Source organism: Ovis aries, chromosome 4, assembly GCF_016772045.2.
Source record: "Ovis aries strain OAR_USU_Benz2616 breed Rambouillet chromosome 4, ARS-UI_Ramb_v3.0, whole genome shotgun sequence".
Classification (NCBI taxonomy): domain Eukaryota; kingdom Metazoa; phylum Chordata; class Mammalia; order Artiodactyla; family Bovidae; genus Ovis; species Ovis aries.
Genome location: NC_056057.1, coordinates 102,920,977 through 102,937,829, shown reverse-complemented (window position 1 = coordinate 102,937,829; position 16,853 = coordinate 102,920,977). Strand labels below are relative to the sequence as shown.

The following is a 16,853-nucleotide window of genomic DNA, read 5'->3' as shown; positions in this document are numbered from 1 at the left end:
GTCAAAGAACATTGTTTTGCTTGGTTGAATAGCACAGGGACGGGCAAATGATTAAGCACTGAGCTGTTTAAAATAAAATTTGATAAATGCTATTGCAGAGGTGTGTAACCCACTTAACTCTCCAGCCTGGAGAGCATAGGAAAGTTTTTTTTCAAGAGAGGTGACATCTGGGTGGCTTTGAAGACAAAGAGGCATTTTCCAGGTAAAATGCTGGGGTTGATAAGGCATTCCAAGCAACTCTGGACCAGCAAGAATAGAGGTGTGGTAGTGAGGGAGCCCTTGGCTTTGCGCATGAGACCTCTAAGAACATGCAGATGAGTGGTGGTTGGACATGTAGGCAGGATGTCACCAAGAGAAGTTGTGTCTGGTAGCCACTGAGAAATGCAGGCAGGGGAGCGACTTGAGTGTTCTGGTTTAAGACCTTTCTGTTGGCGGTGTGTGGGATGGGTTGATAATGAAGGGGAAGGAGCAGATTGGGTTGAGAAGGATATGGAGACCTGTAAAAAGTGACAAGGTTCTTCTTGGGACACAGTGAGTTGAGGATGAGCCCCGCCATGTTGGACTGTCTAGTAGGCCGCTGGAACTATGGGCCCAGGAATGAAGGAACTGTGGATGGGAGCCAGAAATCTGGGTGCTGTCTGAGAAGGCTTGTGGGGAGGCGCAGCGGCCTCCTGGGAGATAATCATGAAACAGCCGTTCATTCTTTAAACCTGCGTGGTGGGGCGTGTCACTCCTAGGTAATTAAAGTAAAAAACCCAAAAAACAGCTTTCAGTTGTAAAACACCACACTAACTCAGTCACTAAGACTTCCAGAGGTTGGCAAGAGAAAAAATTCTAGACTTGAATCAGAATGGAGGCTTCCTCCCTCCCCAGCTCTGGCCTGCCATGGGCCTCCTACAGTCAGGGAGAAGACGAGTGGTCAGGCCCCTGTTAACTCCACGCTGCTCTTCTGCCATTTCTTCCTATTTGCTGGCCTCAGTTGCAGACCTCTCTCTCCCTCTGTCTTTTTTGTTGCTTTACACTGTTATGTTAGTTTTTGGTGTACAGAAAAGTGATTCACATATACACACACACATACATACAAACATGTATATAACTCTTTGCCATATTATTTTCCATTATGGTTTATTACAGCATTTTGAATTACTTCCCTGTGCATATAGTAGGAGCTTGTTGTTTATTTTGTGTATAGTGGTTTGTGTCTGCTAATCCCAAGCTCCTAATTTATCCCTTCCTGACCCCCTTTCCCCTTTGGTAAGTTTGTTTTCTATCTCTGTGAGTCTGTTTCATAAATAAGTTCATTTATATCATATTTTAGATTCCGTATATAAGTGGCATCATAGGACTTCCCTGGTGGCTCAGAAGGTAAATAATCCACCTGCAATGCAGGAGGCCCAGGTTCCATCCCTGAGTCAGAAAGACCCCCTGGAGAAAGGAATGGCTACCCACTCCAGTATTCTTGCCTGGAGAATTCCATGGACAGGGGAGCCTGGTGGGCTGCTGTCTGTGGGATCACAAAGAACTGGACACCATATGTACCACGTTTCTTTATCCGTTCCTCTGTCGATGGGCACATGAGTTGCTTTCACATTTTAGCAACTGTGAACAGTGCTGCAGTGAACATTGTTCTGTAGTCACTCACTTGTGTCCAACTCTTTGCGACCCCATGGACTGCAGCCTGCCAGGCTCCCTTGTCCATGGGAATTTCCCAGGCAAGAATATTGGAGTGGTTTGCCGTTTCCTTCTCCAAGGGATCTTCCTGACCTATGGATTGAACCCATGTCTCCTACATTGGCAGGCGAATTCTTTAGCACAGAGCCACCAGGGAAGCCCAGTGAACACTGGGGTGCGTGTATCTTTCCCAGTTAGACTTTTGTCTGGATGTATGCCCAGGAGTAAGATTGCTGGATCATGTGGAAGTCCAAGTGTTAGTTGCTCAGTCGTATCTGACTCTTTGTGACCCCATGGACTGTGGCTCGCCAGGCTGGATCATATGGCAACTCTATTTTTAGGTGTTTAAGGAACCTCCATGCTGTTTTCCAAAGTGGGCTCCATTGCAGACCTCTCTAAAGTTGAAACTGGGTTGGGAGAAAGGAGGAGGGAGGAAGCAGGGAAGTACCTATGTGACTCACGGTTGTGTTTCTCGTGTCAGTGCTCTCTGAATCTAGCAGGTGTTTAAGGTGACTTCTTCTCTTTGAAGATCTTCTGTGGCGTTTTTGCAGCCTCTACTCCCTCCTTGCTAAGGATCCCTATTTGCAGTTCCTGGAGACAGGGCAATGCATTGCCCTCCTGGCTGCAGTTTTCTCAGCCCCTAGGCTCCTGGTAACACATCCAGGTAATCTCAGCCAAGGGCTGTGGTGGAGTGTGTAAGCCAGCCCGGACATGGCTGTCTCTAGCACACGGTCCACACTGTGTTCTGTGGGGGACCCTCAAGCATCCTTTGTTTCTGCAGACTCTGGGAGTGCAGCCGCCTCTCCTGAATTCACCATCAACGCAGCCAGCAAGCCCATCTCTATTTCAAGGTTTCAGCTGTGAATCAGATGCAAGTTTGTGTGTCTCCCAAATTGCTTGAACTGCTGAAGACAGATGTGTGTTAGCCTGTTCCAGCTCCTCTGTCTTGATGTGAGATGGAGAGGCAAGCAAGCCTAATCACCGCCTTCCTTGTTTGGAGGGATGTATACTCTCCACTCATCAGTAGCTGCCTTGGAAAGTCTCCCCCACCCAAGATGTCCAAATCTTGAGCCTTTGTCCCCTTACTGTGGTAAAGGAATTATGAATTTCACAAATAGTTTATAGCCACTTTCTTTGGTAAATTTTGCAAATGGTCTATCTCCCTTTTGAAATTTACTGTCGGTTGTTCCTCGAGACTTCAGAAAGAATATTCATTGGAACATTTTGTTACATAGGTAAATTTTTTTTCCCCTCCTTTCTGTCAAACTTTCCTATCCTGTTGCGGAGAGAATTCTGCTACATGGAGGCAGGGTTTATGGCCTCTGGGATGGTTTTAGTGGATAACAAAGGTGGAGCCAGGCTGTGTTGTTGTAGACAAGAAAGTAAAAGTCGCTCCATCGTGTCTGACTCTTTGCGACCCCTTGGACTATACAGTCCCTGGAATTCCAGGCCAGAATACTGGAGTGGGCAGCCTTTCCCTTCTCCAGCAGATCTTCCCAACCCAGGAATCAAACTGGGGTGTCCTTCATTGCAGGCGGATTCTTTACCAGCTGAGCTATCAGGGAAGCCTGGGTCTCTCTTGATGAGAAGCTGGGCATCAACAGGATCCCAGTTTACAGTCATTGATCTCCCCCATCCTGATGACTCCCCAGTGTCTGTGTAGCCCAGACCTCTTCCTGAAATGCAGGCTCTTAGATCCGGCAGCTTACTGGGCTTCCCTGATCAAAATATTACAAACTTACCTCACATCATTATCTGAACCCCACCCTCCATCCCAAATACCCATCCATCTTCATGTTGTTTCTCTTCAGTCTTAATAAATGGCACCTAGAAAATCTACCTAATTGCTCAAGTCAGAAACCTGGGAGTTTGAGCATCTCTGGGTTCTTAAGCTTGTATGTGCTGCCGGCATCCCTTTTGCAATCTAGTGATGTCTAGTGACACCTTTCAAAATCATGTTTTTACCTCCAGGGGGCCATTATGGAAACCAGTGATATGGAAATACAGTTCTATGTGGATCATTTGGAATCTGTGAATTTTCCCTCTCTCTCTTACGTCTCACAGTCGTTCAGTATCAGTCATCAGTCACCCTCTGGATAGTATACATGCGTGCTAAGTCATGTCCGAAACCATGAACTGTAGCCTGCCAGGTTCCTCTGCCAGTGGGATTTCCCAGGCAAGAATACTAGAGTAGGAGGCCGTTTCTTCTTCCAGGGGATGTTCCCCAGCCAGGGATCAAATGTGCCTCTCCAGGACTGGCAGGAGGATTTTTTACCGCCGAGCCACCTGGGAAGCCCTTCTGGATAGCATTCAGTTTCATCTTATCTAACTTAACTGCTACTTCTTTAATTCAGGCCTTCATCATCTCTCTCTTGAATTACTGCAAAAACTCAGGTAAATAAAATGGAACCCCCACCTATTCAGAACCTAGTTTTGACAGTTGTCACCATAACAGCTCAACTAACTTTCCAGTCATGCTTGCTAATGATGAGGATGAGGTTAGAGGGTTTTTTTTAGAGTAAAATATATATTCATTGAAATGCATAAATCTTAGATATACAGTATGGATACATGAATCCTCAACCCATCCTTCAGAGCTTTTCCATTTTCCCAGAAGTTCCCTCTTCCTTTCTTACTCTCTTCCCTGTCAAGGCAAACAGTGTTCTGTTTTTTGTTTTTGTTTTTTTTAAATCTTAGTTCAGTTTTACCTCTTCTAGAATGTCATAGAAATGGAATCATACAGCATATATTCTTTTTGTGCCTGACTTTCATTCGTTGTAATGTGTATGAGATTCATCTATAAAGTTGCCTGTATTACTAATGGTTCGTTCATTATTATTGCTGAATGTCAGTCCATTGTATAAATAAACCACGGTTGCTTGTGAATCTCCTGTTGATGGACATTTTGGTTGTTTAGATCTTTGACGATTGTGAATAAAACTGCTTTGAACATTCTTGAAGTCTCTTTGTGGGCATATGCTGTCATTTCTCTTGGATAAATACCTGGCAATGGGGTTGACAGTAGGTTATGCTGACTTTTATAAGAAAACAAAACAAAAAACTGGTAGATCTTTTCCAGAAGTACCATTTTATTTCCTGCTAGCAAAGTGTGAGCATTCCAGTTGGGCTGCATCCTCTCTGACATTTGTATCACCAGAGTTTAAAACCTACTGTTTTGGTAGGTTCATGATGATATCAGTATGGCTTTATTTTGCATTTTCCTGGTAACTGATGCTATAAAGCATTATTTCTCATTTGACATTCACATGTTTTCTTTGGTGAAGTGTATGTCTGGGCTCTCTCTCTCTCTCTCTCTTTTTTTTTTTTTTTGCTTATTTTGTTAAAAAAATTTTTTTTTAATCTCACACCCTAGTAAAGTAATGCTCAAAATTTTTCAAGCCAGGCTTCAACAATATGTGAACTGTGAACTTCCAGATGTTCAAGCTGGTTTTAGAAAAGGCAGAGGAACCAGAGATCAAATTGCCAACATCTGCTGGATCATGGAAAAAGCAAGAGTGTTCCAGAAATGCATCTATTTCTGCTTTATTGACTATGCCAAAGCTTTTGACTGTGGATCACAACAAACTGTGGAAAATTCTGAAAGAGATGGGAATCCCAGACCACCTGACCTGCCTCTTCATAAATCTGTATGCAGGTTAGGAAGCAACAGTTAGAACTAGACATGGAACAACAGACTGGTTCCAAATCGGAAAAGGAGTACGTCAAGGCTGTATATTGTCACCCTGCTTATTTAACTTCTATGCAGAGTACATCATGGGAAACGCTGGGCTGGATGAGGCACAAGCTGGAATCAAAATTGCTGGGAGAAATATCAATAACCTCATATATGCAGATGACACCACCCTTAGGGCAGAAAGTAAAGAAGAACTAAAGAACCTCTTGATAAAAGTGAAAGTGGAGAGTGAAAAAGTTGGCTTAAAGCTCAACATTCAGAAAACGAAGATCATGGCATCCGGTCCCATCACTTCATGGGAAATAGATGGGGAAACAGTGGAAACAGTGTCAGATTTTATTTTTTTGGACTCTAAAATCACTGCAGATAGATACTGCAGCCAAGAAATTAAAAGACACTTACTCCCTGGAAGGAAAGTTATGACCAACCTAGATAGCATATTGAAAAGCAGAGATGTTACTTTGCCAACAGAGGTCCATCTAGTCAAGGCTATGGTTTTTCCAGTAGTCATGTATGGATGTGAGAGTTGGACTGTGAAGAAAGCTGAGTGCAGAAGAATTGATGCTTTTGAACAGTGGTGTTGGAGAAGACTTTTGAGAGTTCCTTGGACTGCAAGGAGATGCAACCAGTCCATCCTAAAGGAGATCAATCCAGAGTGTTCGTTGGAAGGACTGATGCTGAAGCTGAAATTCCAGTACTTTGGCCACCTAATGCTAACAGCTGACTCATTTGAAATGACCCTGATGCTGGGAAAGATTGAAGGCAGGAGGAGAAGGGGATGACAGAGGATGAGATGGTTGGCTGGCACCACCGACACAACGGACATGAGTTTGGGTAAACTCTGGGAGTTGGTGATGGACAGGGAGGCCTGGTGTTCTGTGGTTCATGGGGTCTCAAAGAGTCAGACACAACTTAGCAACTGAAATGAACTGTATAGGATTTAAAATTTCTAGATATAAGTCTCTTATCAGATATATGTTTGCTGACTATTTTCTCCCAATGTGATACATGTTCCTTAATTTTCCCAGTGTTATTTTTCTTAGGCATAAAAATTTTCATTTTTTTTATGGTATTGCTTTCTGATTCCCATCAGAGAAATCATTACCCTGTCCTCTGTGAAGATATTCTTCTATGTTTTCTTCTATAAGTTTTATATCTTAACTTTCATATTTATATCTAGGAGCAATTTTGAATTAATTTTTGTGCATAGTATAAGATGAAGATATCTTTTTCCATATGGGTATCTAGCTGTTTCAACATAATTTGTTGAAAGACTCTTCTTACTTTATGGAATTGTGTTGGTTACTTTGTCAAAAACCAATTGCCTATATTATTGTGTATTCATTTCTGGACTCTTTGTTCTGTTTCTTCATCTGTCTGTCTTTATGTCAATTTCATCTTCTAGATTAAAGGTATCTTGAAGTCCTGTAGTCTAACTGTCCAGTCTTTGTTCTTTTCTAGTGATTATTGTACTGTTCTTGATCCTTTACATTTTCAATTAGATTTTAGAATTATGTCAGTTTTTATTTATAAAGCCTCCTGGGATTATGACTCGGTTGCATTGATTCATCTGGTTAATCTGCATGCATAGTTTCTTGGTTAGCTAGGGACTGAGGGGGTTATTTGCAGATTTCAGTATTCACTCCCTTTGTGACTTCCTTACTTCCAACTTTCCCCTGTAACTTTCTGGAAGTTCTGCCTTCCCTGAAATTATCTGACATCCTAGCCGAGTAAGAAAGCTGAGGCTTTCTGCAGGCCCAGCTATCTGTGGAGTGAGAACGCTCTCAGGTAAAAATTTGCAAACTTGCAAACTTCATCCGTTATGGTTTGCCTTTTAATGGCAATCTTTTCCAGTTTTTGCCATACCTCGGTCACTTTTCAGTATTTTTTAGTAGCTAAAAACAATTGCTCAGATTTTAGCATTGTTATTTGTGGAATAGTTGTTTTGAGCTGTTAGGAAAAGACTGAACATCTCCTTCAACTGCCATGCTGTGGTTTCCCTGCCTCTTATTTCAGCTTCATAATCCATCTGCCCATGGTCCCCAGAGCTATCTTCCAAAAATGCAAGCATGAGCAAACCATTCCTTAATCAGTGGCTCTTCATTGCTTTCATTGTTCCTCATTATTTTCTTTTCCTAGATTTTCCGTATTTATTTCATGTGCTCTTTGATTTTACTGACCATTTGGCGTTTCCCTAGAGAGACCCTTCCCTGGAACAGTCTCCCCTTCTTTGCATATGTAATGGTTCCTTTCTGAAATGCCTCTCCCTTCTTTATAGCCTGGCTAACTCTTACGGTTCTTTGAAAGTCAGCTGAGAGCATTAACGCTCATGGGAAACTACCTCAAATTGTGTTACTCATGGTTTCTTATTTTCCCATTGTTCTTGCTATGTCTTAGTATCATAGAGCTTATCAACTTGCATTTAATTATTGAGTCACTGATTTGTTACCTCAAGTATGAGGCTTTGAGCTCCTTTAGAGAAGGGTCAGTGTCTTAGTCATTTTTGACTGTCCATCACCTAGTATTCTTGTCAAAGGACATAAAGGAAGATGGATGGGCGTTATAGTCAAATTATGGTTGCTTTGTAAATGCAAACTGTAAATTGTAGGTACCTGACCAGGCTTCCCAGGTGGCACTAGTGGTGAAGAACCCGCCTGCCATTGCAGGAAACGTGAGAGATGTGGGTTTGATCCCTGGGTCAGGAAGATCCCCTGGAGGAGGAAATGGCAACTCATTCCAATATTCTTACCTGGGAAATCCCATAGACAGAGGAGCCTGCCGGGCATGAAGAGTAGGACATAACTGAAGCAACTTAGCACGCATCTGACCATCCTAAATTACTTCCCCTCGGTCGTTTTGTTCATGGCCCTGGATATTTTTGTTTTTGCATGCATGCTCAGTTATGTCCAATTCTTTGCAGTCCTATGGACTGTAGCCTGCCAGGCTCCTCTGTCCATGGGATTTCCCAGGCAAGAATGCTGGAGTGGGTTGCCATTTCCTTCTCCAGGGGATCTTCCCCACCCAGGGATTGAACTTGGGTCTCCTGCATTTGGCAGGCAAATTCTTTATCATATTTTATTGCCAGTGTGACATTAAGGTCAAAGTAGAGCCATAGAAATGCCCCCATTTATCCAGAGCAAAGCCTTTCAGGAGCCTTAGAATATGTGTATTCCTTAGATACATGCATATAATCCTTTAAAGAGACTAAAGGACAATTATGAGTAGAGAGCAGTGACAAAGAGCCAGTGATGCAATGGTTTCACTTATTGAGAAGTGATTTAAAGTTCTGTGAACATAAGGGAAAGGGCTGATTATGATTTCAAAACTCAAGCATCTCCTGAAGCTACACGGTCAGCAGTATGGCACAGGGGACACTGGCAGAAGCTTGACCATAACTGCTCTGGCTCTTGTTGGACACGGGGCTGAATCCATGCGTGTTTATTTGGACACGTCAGCCAGCTTCTCTTTCTCCTTTTCTCTCTTTCCCCTTTCTTCTCTCCCTCCTCACTTCTTCCCTTCCTTGTTTATCCTCTTTTCTCCTTCCTTACTCTCTTCCCTCCTCCTTCCCTCCCTTCTCTCAGTTCCTTCCCTTCTTTCTCCCTGTACCCATCCCCTCCCCTGCATTTTCAGAGATTTTTCCTGCAATTAATGATTATTTCATTATCCTCCCTTTCTTTTTCTGTTTTTTCCTCTCCCCTGGGATTAATCTGCAAAACATTGCCTTCCCGTATTCACTGCACTTTTGCTCCAAGCCTCCCAGCAGTAAACCTGACTCCTCAGATACCTCTCCTTTCTCACAAGGCCGCCTCCTTTTATCGTTTCTTAAGACACTGATAATCCACTCCCTCTGTTCAATTCCCTCAGACTCATTATTTGCATGTTTACAAGTGTTTATATACATGTATACTCTTTTTTTTTAACTTTTAATTACAATAATAATAAATGTATTATTCACGCTGGGTTTCCCGGGTGGTACAATAGTAAAGAATCTGCCTGCCAGTGCGGGAGATGCAAGTGATATGGGTTCTATCCTTGGGTCAGGAAGATCCCCTGGAGGAGGAAATGGCAACCCACTCCAGTGTTCTTGCCTGGAAAATTACATGGACAGAGGAGCCTGGTGGGCTACAGTCCATGCGGTCATCACAAAGGGTCAGACATGACTGAGCAACTGAGCACACACACATATTATTCCTACAGAATATAGTATAAAAATGAAACATTTCTCCTTTAAATGCACCTGCTCCCCAAACACCTCTTTCCCCCAACCCAGAGGTAACTGCACGTAACGATTTGCTGTGTTGTGTGGGCTTCCACATTTTTTCTAAGCATCTGTGAATGTACACACGTGCTTACGTATAGCCAGATGATGAAAATATTTGCCCACTAGTATGGTGATGATGAAAATATTTGCCCACTAGTATGGTAATGTAAATAAATCCAGAATGCATCACTTAAAAATAGGTTCTATTCTTTAAGTGAACTAAACTCTATTTAAATGATATCAAGTGATAGGTTAGTGGGCATATCACTATATCACTGTCTACCAAGTGATATGCTAGAGGGCAAATCATTCATCATATCATTCTGATAATACTCAAAGCGTTTGTGGATTCCTCGTTGGTATAGTGCAGCTGTCTCTAGCTAGGTGATAGCCCTGTATGATTCGTGGGTTGAAATAGGAAACGCATCAGTCTGTTCCACAGTTCGCTTGTGGCATTGATAAGTATCAGGTCATTGAGCCCAGGGCTTTGTTTCTGACAGAAGGTAGCTGGACACCCACCTGACTGTATGGACGTGGAGAGCTTGTGCTTTGGCTCCCAGGTGAGGCCCCTGGAAGCCACCTGCTGCGCCTCCTATCCGTGTTGGGCTCCAGGTGCATCTGCACGAGCTCTGTTTCCTGGTCCAGTCACCCACCTCTGTGACCACCACTGGACAGTGTCGTTGAGTTATCTGTGGGCTTTTTAAGTGGAGGATTTCTCTTTCCCCATTGCTATGGAAGTCTTTAAATAGTTTAACAAAGGATGTGGCTGTGGAGCTTCAGTGACTCAGCAATGAAGAATCTCCCTGCTGTGTAGGAGACGTAGGAGACATGGGTTCGATCCCTGGCTCGGGAAGATCCCCTGGAGGAGGAAATGGCAACCCACTCCAGTATTCTTGCCTGGAGAATCCCATGGACAGAGGACCCTGGTGGGCCACAAGCCATAGGGTCGCAAAGAGTCAGACATGACTGAAGTGACTGAAGACACACACAGCTGTGCCAGTTAATGTGTATCAACACAGTATATTCCTCACACATATTAAATTCATTATATGTGTGTATGTGTACACTCAAGCATTTACGTATTCATGGACCTCAAAGCACAGGCACAGTTAGGTAGGCAAGAAATAAGAAGGGCAGAGGTACCTTGGTAGAAAGTGAGGAGAAGAGGAAAAACCGCAGGTCCAGAGAATTGTCCACATTTACCCTCCTGGAATGAGTATCTTTCTGCCAGACTTGAAGAAAATCCCTTGAGTGTTGTTTCCTCATCAGTCTTCCCAAGGATATTTAGCATTTACATTTTTCTGAGCACTGAAGACCACAGACTGCCCTGCTGGATCTTGCGCTTGGCTCCCCAGCTTAAATGAGAAGAACTAATCCCCATTGCCAAGAACCAAGCAGTTAAAAAAAGAAAAAAAGAAAAGAAAAGAAACAAAGAAAAGCAGAGAAAGAAAGAAGGAAGAGAGAAGTGAGTCAGAGGACTTCTGCCTGGGCGTCTGAGTCAGCTTAGTGTGTTAAGAAAAAAAAAAGAAGCTATGCGTGGAGACCTGCCTGGAAAAACTGCTGAATGGAAAGCTTGAGGATGGCTGATAGACTTTGACAGCAGACGAAGAATTTTCGTGCCTCTTTGGAAATGGTGCTCCCGTGACATCACAGAAATCTTGACACGCGCTCGTCTTGCTCATCCTCTCATGAAGCCTATCCCAGCTCCTTTTCATACAGGACCTTCGCTTAAGGGGGTTGAGGGAGAAGAGGCGACAAGAAGACAGGTGGAGGTGCTAGTCTGCCCGACAACCATGTACCCCAGCAGTCTTTCTGGAGACTCCGATGGCCTTTTTGGAGAAGAGGCCATTTGATAAAGGTGACCTGCGAGCAGTCGGCTACTATCGGCAACTCAGACAATGTGGGACCGCTGGAAAGCAAAACACCCCTGGATGGGGGGAAGGTGGAGTTCAGTTTTATTTTTTATTGTGTGTGTGTTGGGTGAGGTGATGATAAATGTGTGTGTTGTGGGCACAGATGCAGATTTATGATATTCATGCATATGAGGGTGAACGTTTTAGTGTTGTTTACAGTAGGGGGAAGAAAACCCTCCACAGTTACAGATTGGATGGGGTAGAAGTTGCACCGCAGCTTCTAGTTTTACTCAGTTTTCACAAACTTGTGACTTTCTGAGGAAACTCTCCGTCTGACTGACCCATTTCAAAAGCAGTTTGGAAAATGGGAGGTTTTTTAAAACTGTTTGTGATGTGCTTTTCATGTTACTCAAACTGTGATTGTGAATTCTGTTTGATTCACTATTGAATCTGTTGGAGAGTTTAAATACAGTCCACATGCAGGCCTCTATCAAATGCTCTGTGTACTTTGATATTTTGTTTTCCTAAAAAGTGGAATTTGTCTTTTTTTGTTGTTTAAATAGTAGCTTCTTTCCCCTCTGGTATTAGTAAACGCGTCTCTAAGGCATAGGTGAGCACAGTTACAATCACCCTGTCAGTGGCAGCTGGAGATACCAGTCTGGGGCACGGACCCACCAGGCAGCATGCTCACAGATGTGTTCTTATTACTGTATCGCTCTGTAAAGCAAAGGTCATTTTCTAGTACTAAAATTCCAGTTGAATGTCAAGGATCTTTTTACCAGGCCCTAGTAGTATTTTAAAACATGGACCTAAATTAGTCACCCAAGAAGTATTTGAAGGTACCCAGTTAAGAAAATAAGATTAGTACTTCCCTCATGGTCCAGTGGTTAAGACTCCGAGCTTCCAATGCAAGGGGTGCGGGTTTGATCCCTGGTTGGGGAAGTTCTGCAAGCCGTGTGGCTCGGCCAGAAAAAAAAAGAAAGTCTAAGTGACTGAAAAAAGTTTGGTCATGTTTGCATCCCCAGACTTGCTTACTCATTTGTAAACCTCAGAGGTCTCACCATGTATAGTGTCTGTGCAGTGAGATACAGGATTTTTCTCACCTTCTGGACATTCTCCCTGTCATGATAGAAAGAACATGGATTTAGAGTCAGTCTTAAATTTGAATCCCCTTTATGACTCCTGTGGCCTTCAGCAGGTTACAGAGGCTCTGAAGATAATGGCTACAGGTTAGTATTGGAGTGAGGATTAATGCAGATTAATTTCATAAAACCTCAGTCCACATTAAGGATGTGGAAAACATCAGTTTCTCCATTTTTCTTGTTCCCTGATTGTCATTATTTATGTGTGTGTGTGTGTGTTTTCTTTCTGAGCCTTGGGTTTCTCCTCAGTTTAGATAGAAGGTGATCTTGAAGTATCTGAATCTGGCTTCTGCCAACAGGATTTTTTCTAAATTGGTCTCTTGTCTTGATAAACAGCCACCCATTCAGCCGAGCTTCTTGATCAGTATCTTGTTTCTCAGTTCCTCTGTGCTCCCCTGGGTGCACAGAGGCCCTGTCACATAGGTGACCCATCACTTGGGAACCCTTCGGGGTCACTATTTCAGGGCTCCAGCATCTCCTGGGGGTCAGGTCACCTTTGCAGGCAGACTCTTTAAAGCAGTAATCTGTTTTTTTGGCAAAGAGCCTAATAGCATCTTCTCTGCAAGTTAATCATGTTTATTCACTCTGATCAGAGTGGGGATTTTCCTGAATTGTCATGTCTTTGCAGAGTGTTTCCAACCATTATGTGCTATAAATGTAGCATCATTTTATGCTTCTACTTGTTTTTGCTAATATAAGAGAAATCCCGTTATAAATAATTCCAACGGATTTTGCAGATTATTTCACTGGTTCAAAATAAGAGGATGGTTCCCTAGATCGTGGAGCTGCTGTCATAGATGGAGTCTCTAGATGTAAAATGGGGCATAATGTGATTGCCCTGTGGGCGCCATCCTTGTACAGAGTGACGTCTGCTCAGAGAAAGCTAAAGCTAACAGGGGAGCAGGTCTCTGCATCTGGCGTTTCCCCCCATCCTGCGACATTAACTCGGAGCATTTCACCCCACTGTGACACTGATCACCCATCCTCTCTCCACCCCTATTATCTAGTTCTGATGTGCTCTGGCCCCGCTAATTCTAGGGCTATACTGGCTTATGCCTCTTTCATCCTAGGAGGAAAGAAAGCTGGTCTTTACTAATAAAAGTGTGAAAACTGAAATGTCACCACTTTCAACACAAACAATATATATTTGTTGAATGTATGACTACAACAACTTGGAATAACTGCCAGCCGTGTTTCCAAATATTTGAGGCCTATTTAAGTAAAGAGACATGAATAATTTGAAACTGGAATCTTTTTTTTTTTTTTTTTTGCATTAGCAACAAATATGATGAAACCTTAAAAACAAATTCTCATCCTTAGGAGTGGTTGCCTCTGGGGAGTAGTATCAGGAACTGGTCTGGGGACTTAGGCTGTTCATTATAAACCATTATGCATGCTCTCTTTTTAAAAATCAGATGTATGTATTACTTTGACTTTTTAAAAAATCCCTCCCTTAAGTAGGCTTAGTTCAATTTAAATAAAATTTGCTGAATGCCTTGTGCCAGACATTGTACTGGTCATCTCAGCTCAGCAGCAAAGAAGGACCAGCTTTTGCTTGGGAGTTCATAGTCTAGTTGGAGAGACAGAACAGACCATAGGCATACTAAAATAATATGATGCCAGCTTAGAGGGAGGTAGCCATGGAGTTAAGTGTCTCCCTCCCCAGATATTCTATTTATACATTTATTTTTAATTTCTGTCTTTATGATGAGTGTATCTGAACAGCATTCTAATGATCACAGTTTTGGTTTTAGTGGAAAAAGAATAGATGAGACTTGATCTAATCTTACTCGATATGGAAGCCTCCAAAATGAGTCAGAGAGAGAGACATAAAACCAGTCATGAGTTTTATTTTGCTCCTTTCTCTCTGGACATGAGTGCAAACAGTGTATACTGGACCAAAATCATAAATAGGAATAGGCTGTGCTTGTCTCAGGACATTTTTCATTCCCTTAAGCCCACAGCTGCCAATTTCTGTGTCCACATGCACAGAATTTTTAGTGACTTCTAATGATTCTAGTGCACCCAAGACCAATGCCATCTTATTATTAGAAGATGTTTCCCAGCTTGAGTTAGAAGCAAGCTGAGCATCTGTCTCAAGCCCTAAGTCCTTCTGGTTTTACTCACAAAGCTTCCAGATTCATCTGGGGTCTGGTAGACAGATTTGAGTAAATCTCTCAGCTTGTTCAGTAGCTCATGAGGTTGCACTTTCCTCAAAGAGCAAAGCAGCATTACTCTGTGTATCACCAGAGTGTCCTGAGTCATTTTGATTTTTTAAATATTGTTGAACTATAGCACTAAAATAGCGTTGAAATGAAGGTTCTTGTTTTGTAATATCTAGCTATTCCTCTGTCTTGTTCAAGAGAAAATTTTCTCAGTTCAGTTCAGTCGCTCAGTCATGTCCAACTCTTTGCGACCCCATGGACTATGGCACGCCAGGCTTCCCTGTCCATCACCAACTCCTGGAGCTTGCTTAAACTCATGTCCATGGAGTTGTTGATGCCATCCAACTATCTCATCCTTTGTTGTCCCCTTCTCCTCCTGCCTTCAATCTTTCCCAGCTTCAGGGTCTTTTCCATTGAGTCAGTTCTTTGCATCAGGTGGCCAAAGTTTTGGAGTTTCAGCTTCAGCATCAGTCCTTCCAATGAATATTCAGGACTGGTTTCCTTTAGGATGGACTGGTTTGATCTCCTTGTAGTCCAAGGGACTCTCAAGAGTCTTCTTCAATACCACAGTTCAAAAGCATCAATTTTTTGTTGCTCAGCTTTCTTTATAGTCCAATTTGTACATCCATACATGACTACTGGAAAAACAATAGCATTGTTAGACTAAAATTTGCTTAATTTTGTACAAAAGTCTTTTTGGCTTAATTTTGTGGGTTTGTGATGGCCACAGCACAGATATGATGCAATAGATATGATGCATATCATACAATATGAATTCTTTTTCCCACAAACTAGTAGGGTAAATACTTTATTAGGGATTTAAGAAAATGATTTGTATAAAAATGGATGAACATGATTTCAAAGATAAAATATAAACTCAGATAGGGAATAAAAAACAGAATTATTCAGGACTTCCCTGGTGGTCTAGTAGTTTAAGATTCTGTGCTTCCACTGCAGAGGGCACAGGCTTGATCTCTAGTTGGGGAACTAACACCCCGCATGCCATGTGATGCAGAAAAAATAGATCAGAATTATACCAAAATAGAAATTGATGATCATATAGATTCAACTTCTATGTATTTCATTCAACAATTGCCTTAAATAAATGGAGTACGTAACTGTCTATGTTTTATTAATTCACTCCAAGACTATAAGATGATATTAAATTCTAAATACCTAAACAAACCTTAAATACTCCTAAAATATGTTGTTAAAACCCACCTGGGTATAACTAATTACTTTTTAAAGTGATTATTTAGTTTTTATTAACCAGTGAATGGCACTGCTTTCATCTTCACTGATTAGAACTAATTCTTTAAATTTTTTTCATTGAAATACAGTTGATTTACAATATTGTGCATGTAATTTCTACTGTTTAGCAAAATGATTCAGTTATTATATATAAATGTGTGTGTGTGTGTGTGTGTGTGTGTGTGTGTGTGTATGCTTCCTAGGTGTCTCAGTGGGTAAAGAATCTGCTTGCAATGCAGGAGACAAAGGAGCTGCGGGTTTGATCCCTAGGTGGGAAAGATCCCCTGGAGGAGGAGGGCATGGCAGCCCACTCCAGTATTCTTACCTGGAGAATCCCATGGGCAGAGGAGCCTGATTGGCTACCGTCCATGGGGTTGCAGAGAGTTGGACGTGATCGAAGTGACTGAGCACACGCACACATGTGCGTGTTACATATAGAACACATTCTTCTACATATTGTTTTTCATTATGGTTTATTGTAGGATATTGAATAAGGTTCCCTGTGCTATACAGTAGGACCTTGCTGTTTATCCATTCTATGTATAATAGTTTGCATCTGCTAATCCAGAGCTCCCAGTCCATCTCTCCCCCATGTCCCCTCCACCTTGGCAACCATAAGTCTGTAGGGTAATTCTTCATAGCTCACTTCAGTTGAGATAGCTTTTACTTTAGCTTCATTTCATCCTCAACTGCCACACTTGGGTTCTACCTGAAGTGGAGTTGGTCTGCTGTATTTACCGTAACCTGCTCTGGCTTCTCCTGCATCTGCTCTTCTTTCTCCCTTGAAAGTGGCAGAAGCAGGAAGCGTGGCTATTA

At 42.4% G+C, this 16,853-nt stretch overlaps 1 protein-coding gene across 7 annotated transcripts in view; it reads left to right on the top strand.

Moving 5' to 3' along the window:
• DGKI (diacylglycerol kinase iota) overlaps positions 1-16,853 on the top strand; it is a 513,862-nt gene that overhangs the window by 66,002 nt on the left and 431,007 nt on the right. Inside the window, exon 1 of one of the 7 annotated variants that reach the window (XM_060415133.1) lies at positions 8,548-11,568. The exons of 5 other annotated variants lie outside the window; for them this stretch is intronic. In XM_060415133.1, coding sequence (XP_060271116.1) covers positions 11,525-11,568 — 44 coding nt within the window. In that variant the 5' untranslated portion in view covers positions 8,548-11,524. Of the gene's footprint in view, positions 1-8,547; positions 11,569-16,853 lie in introns of those variants that run through there. One more of the 7 variants, XM_060415132.1, reaches the window with a different exon arrangement.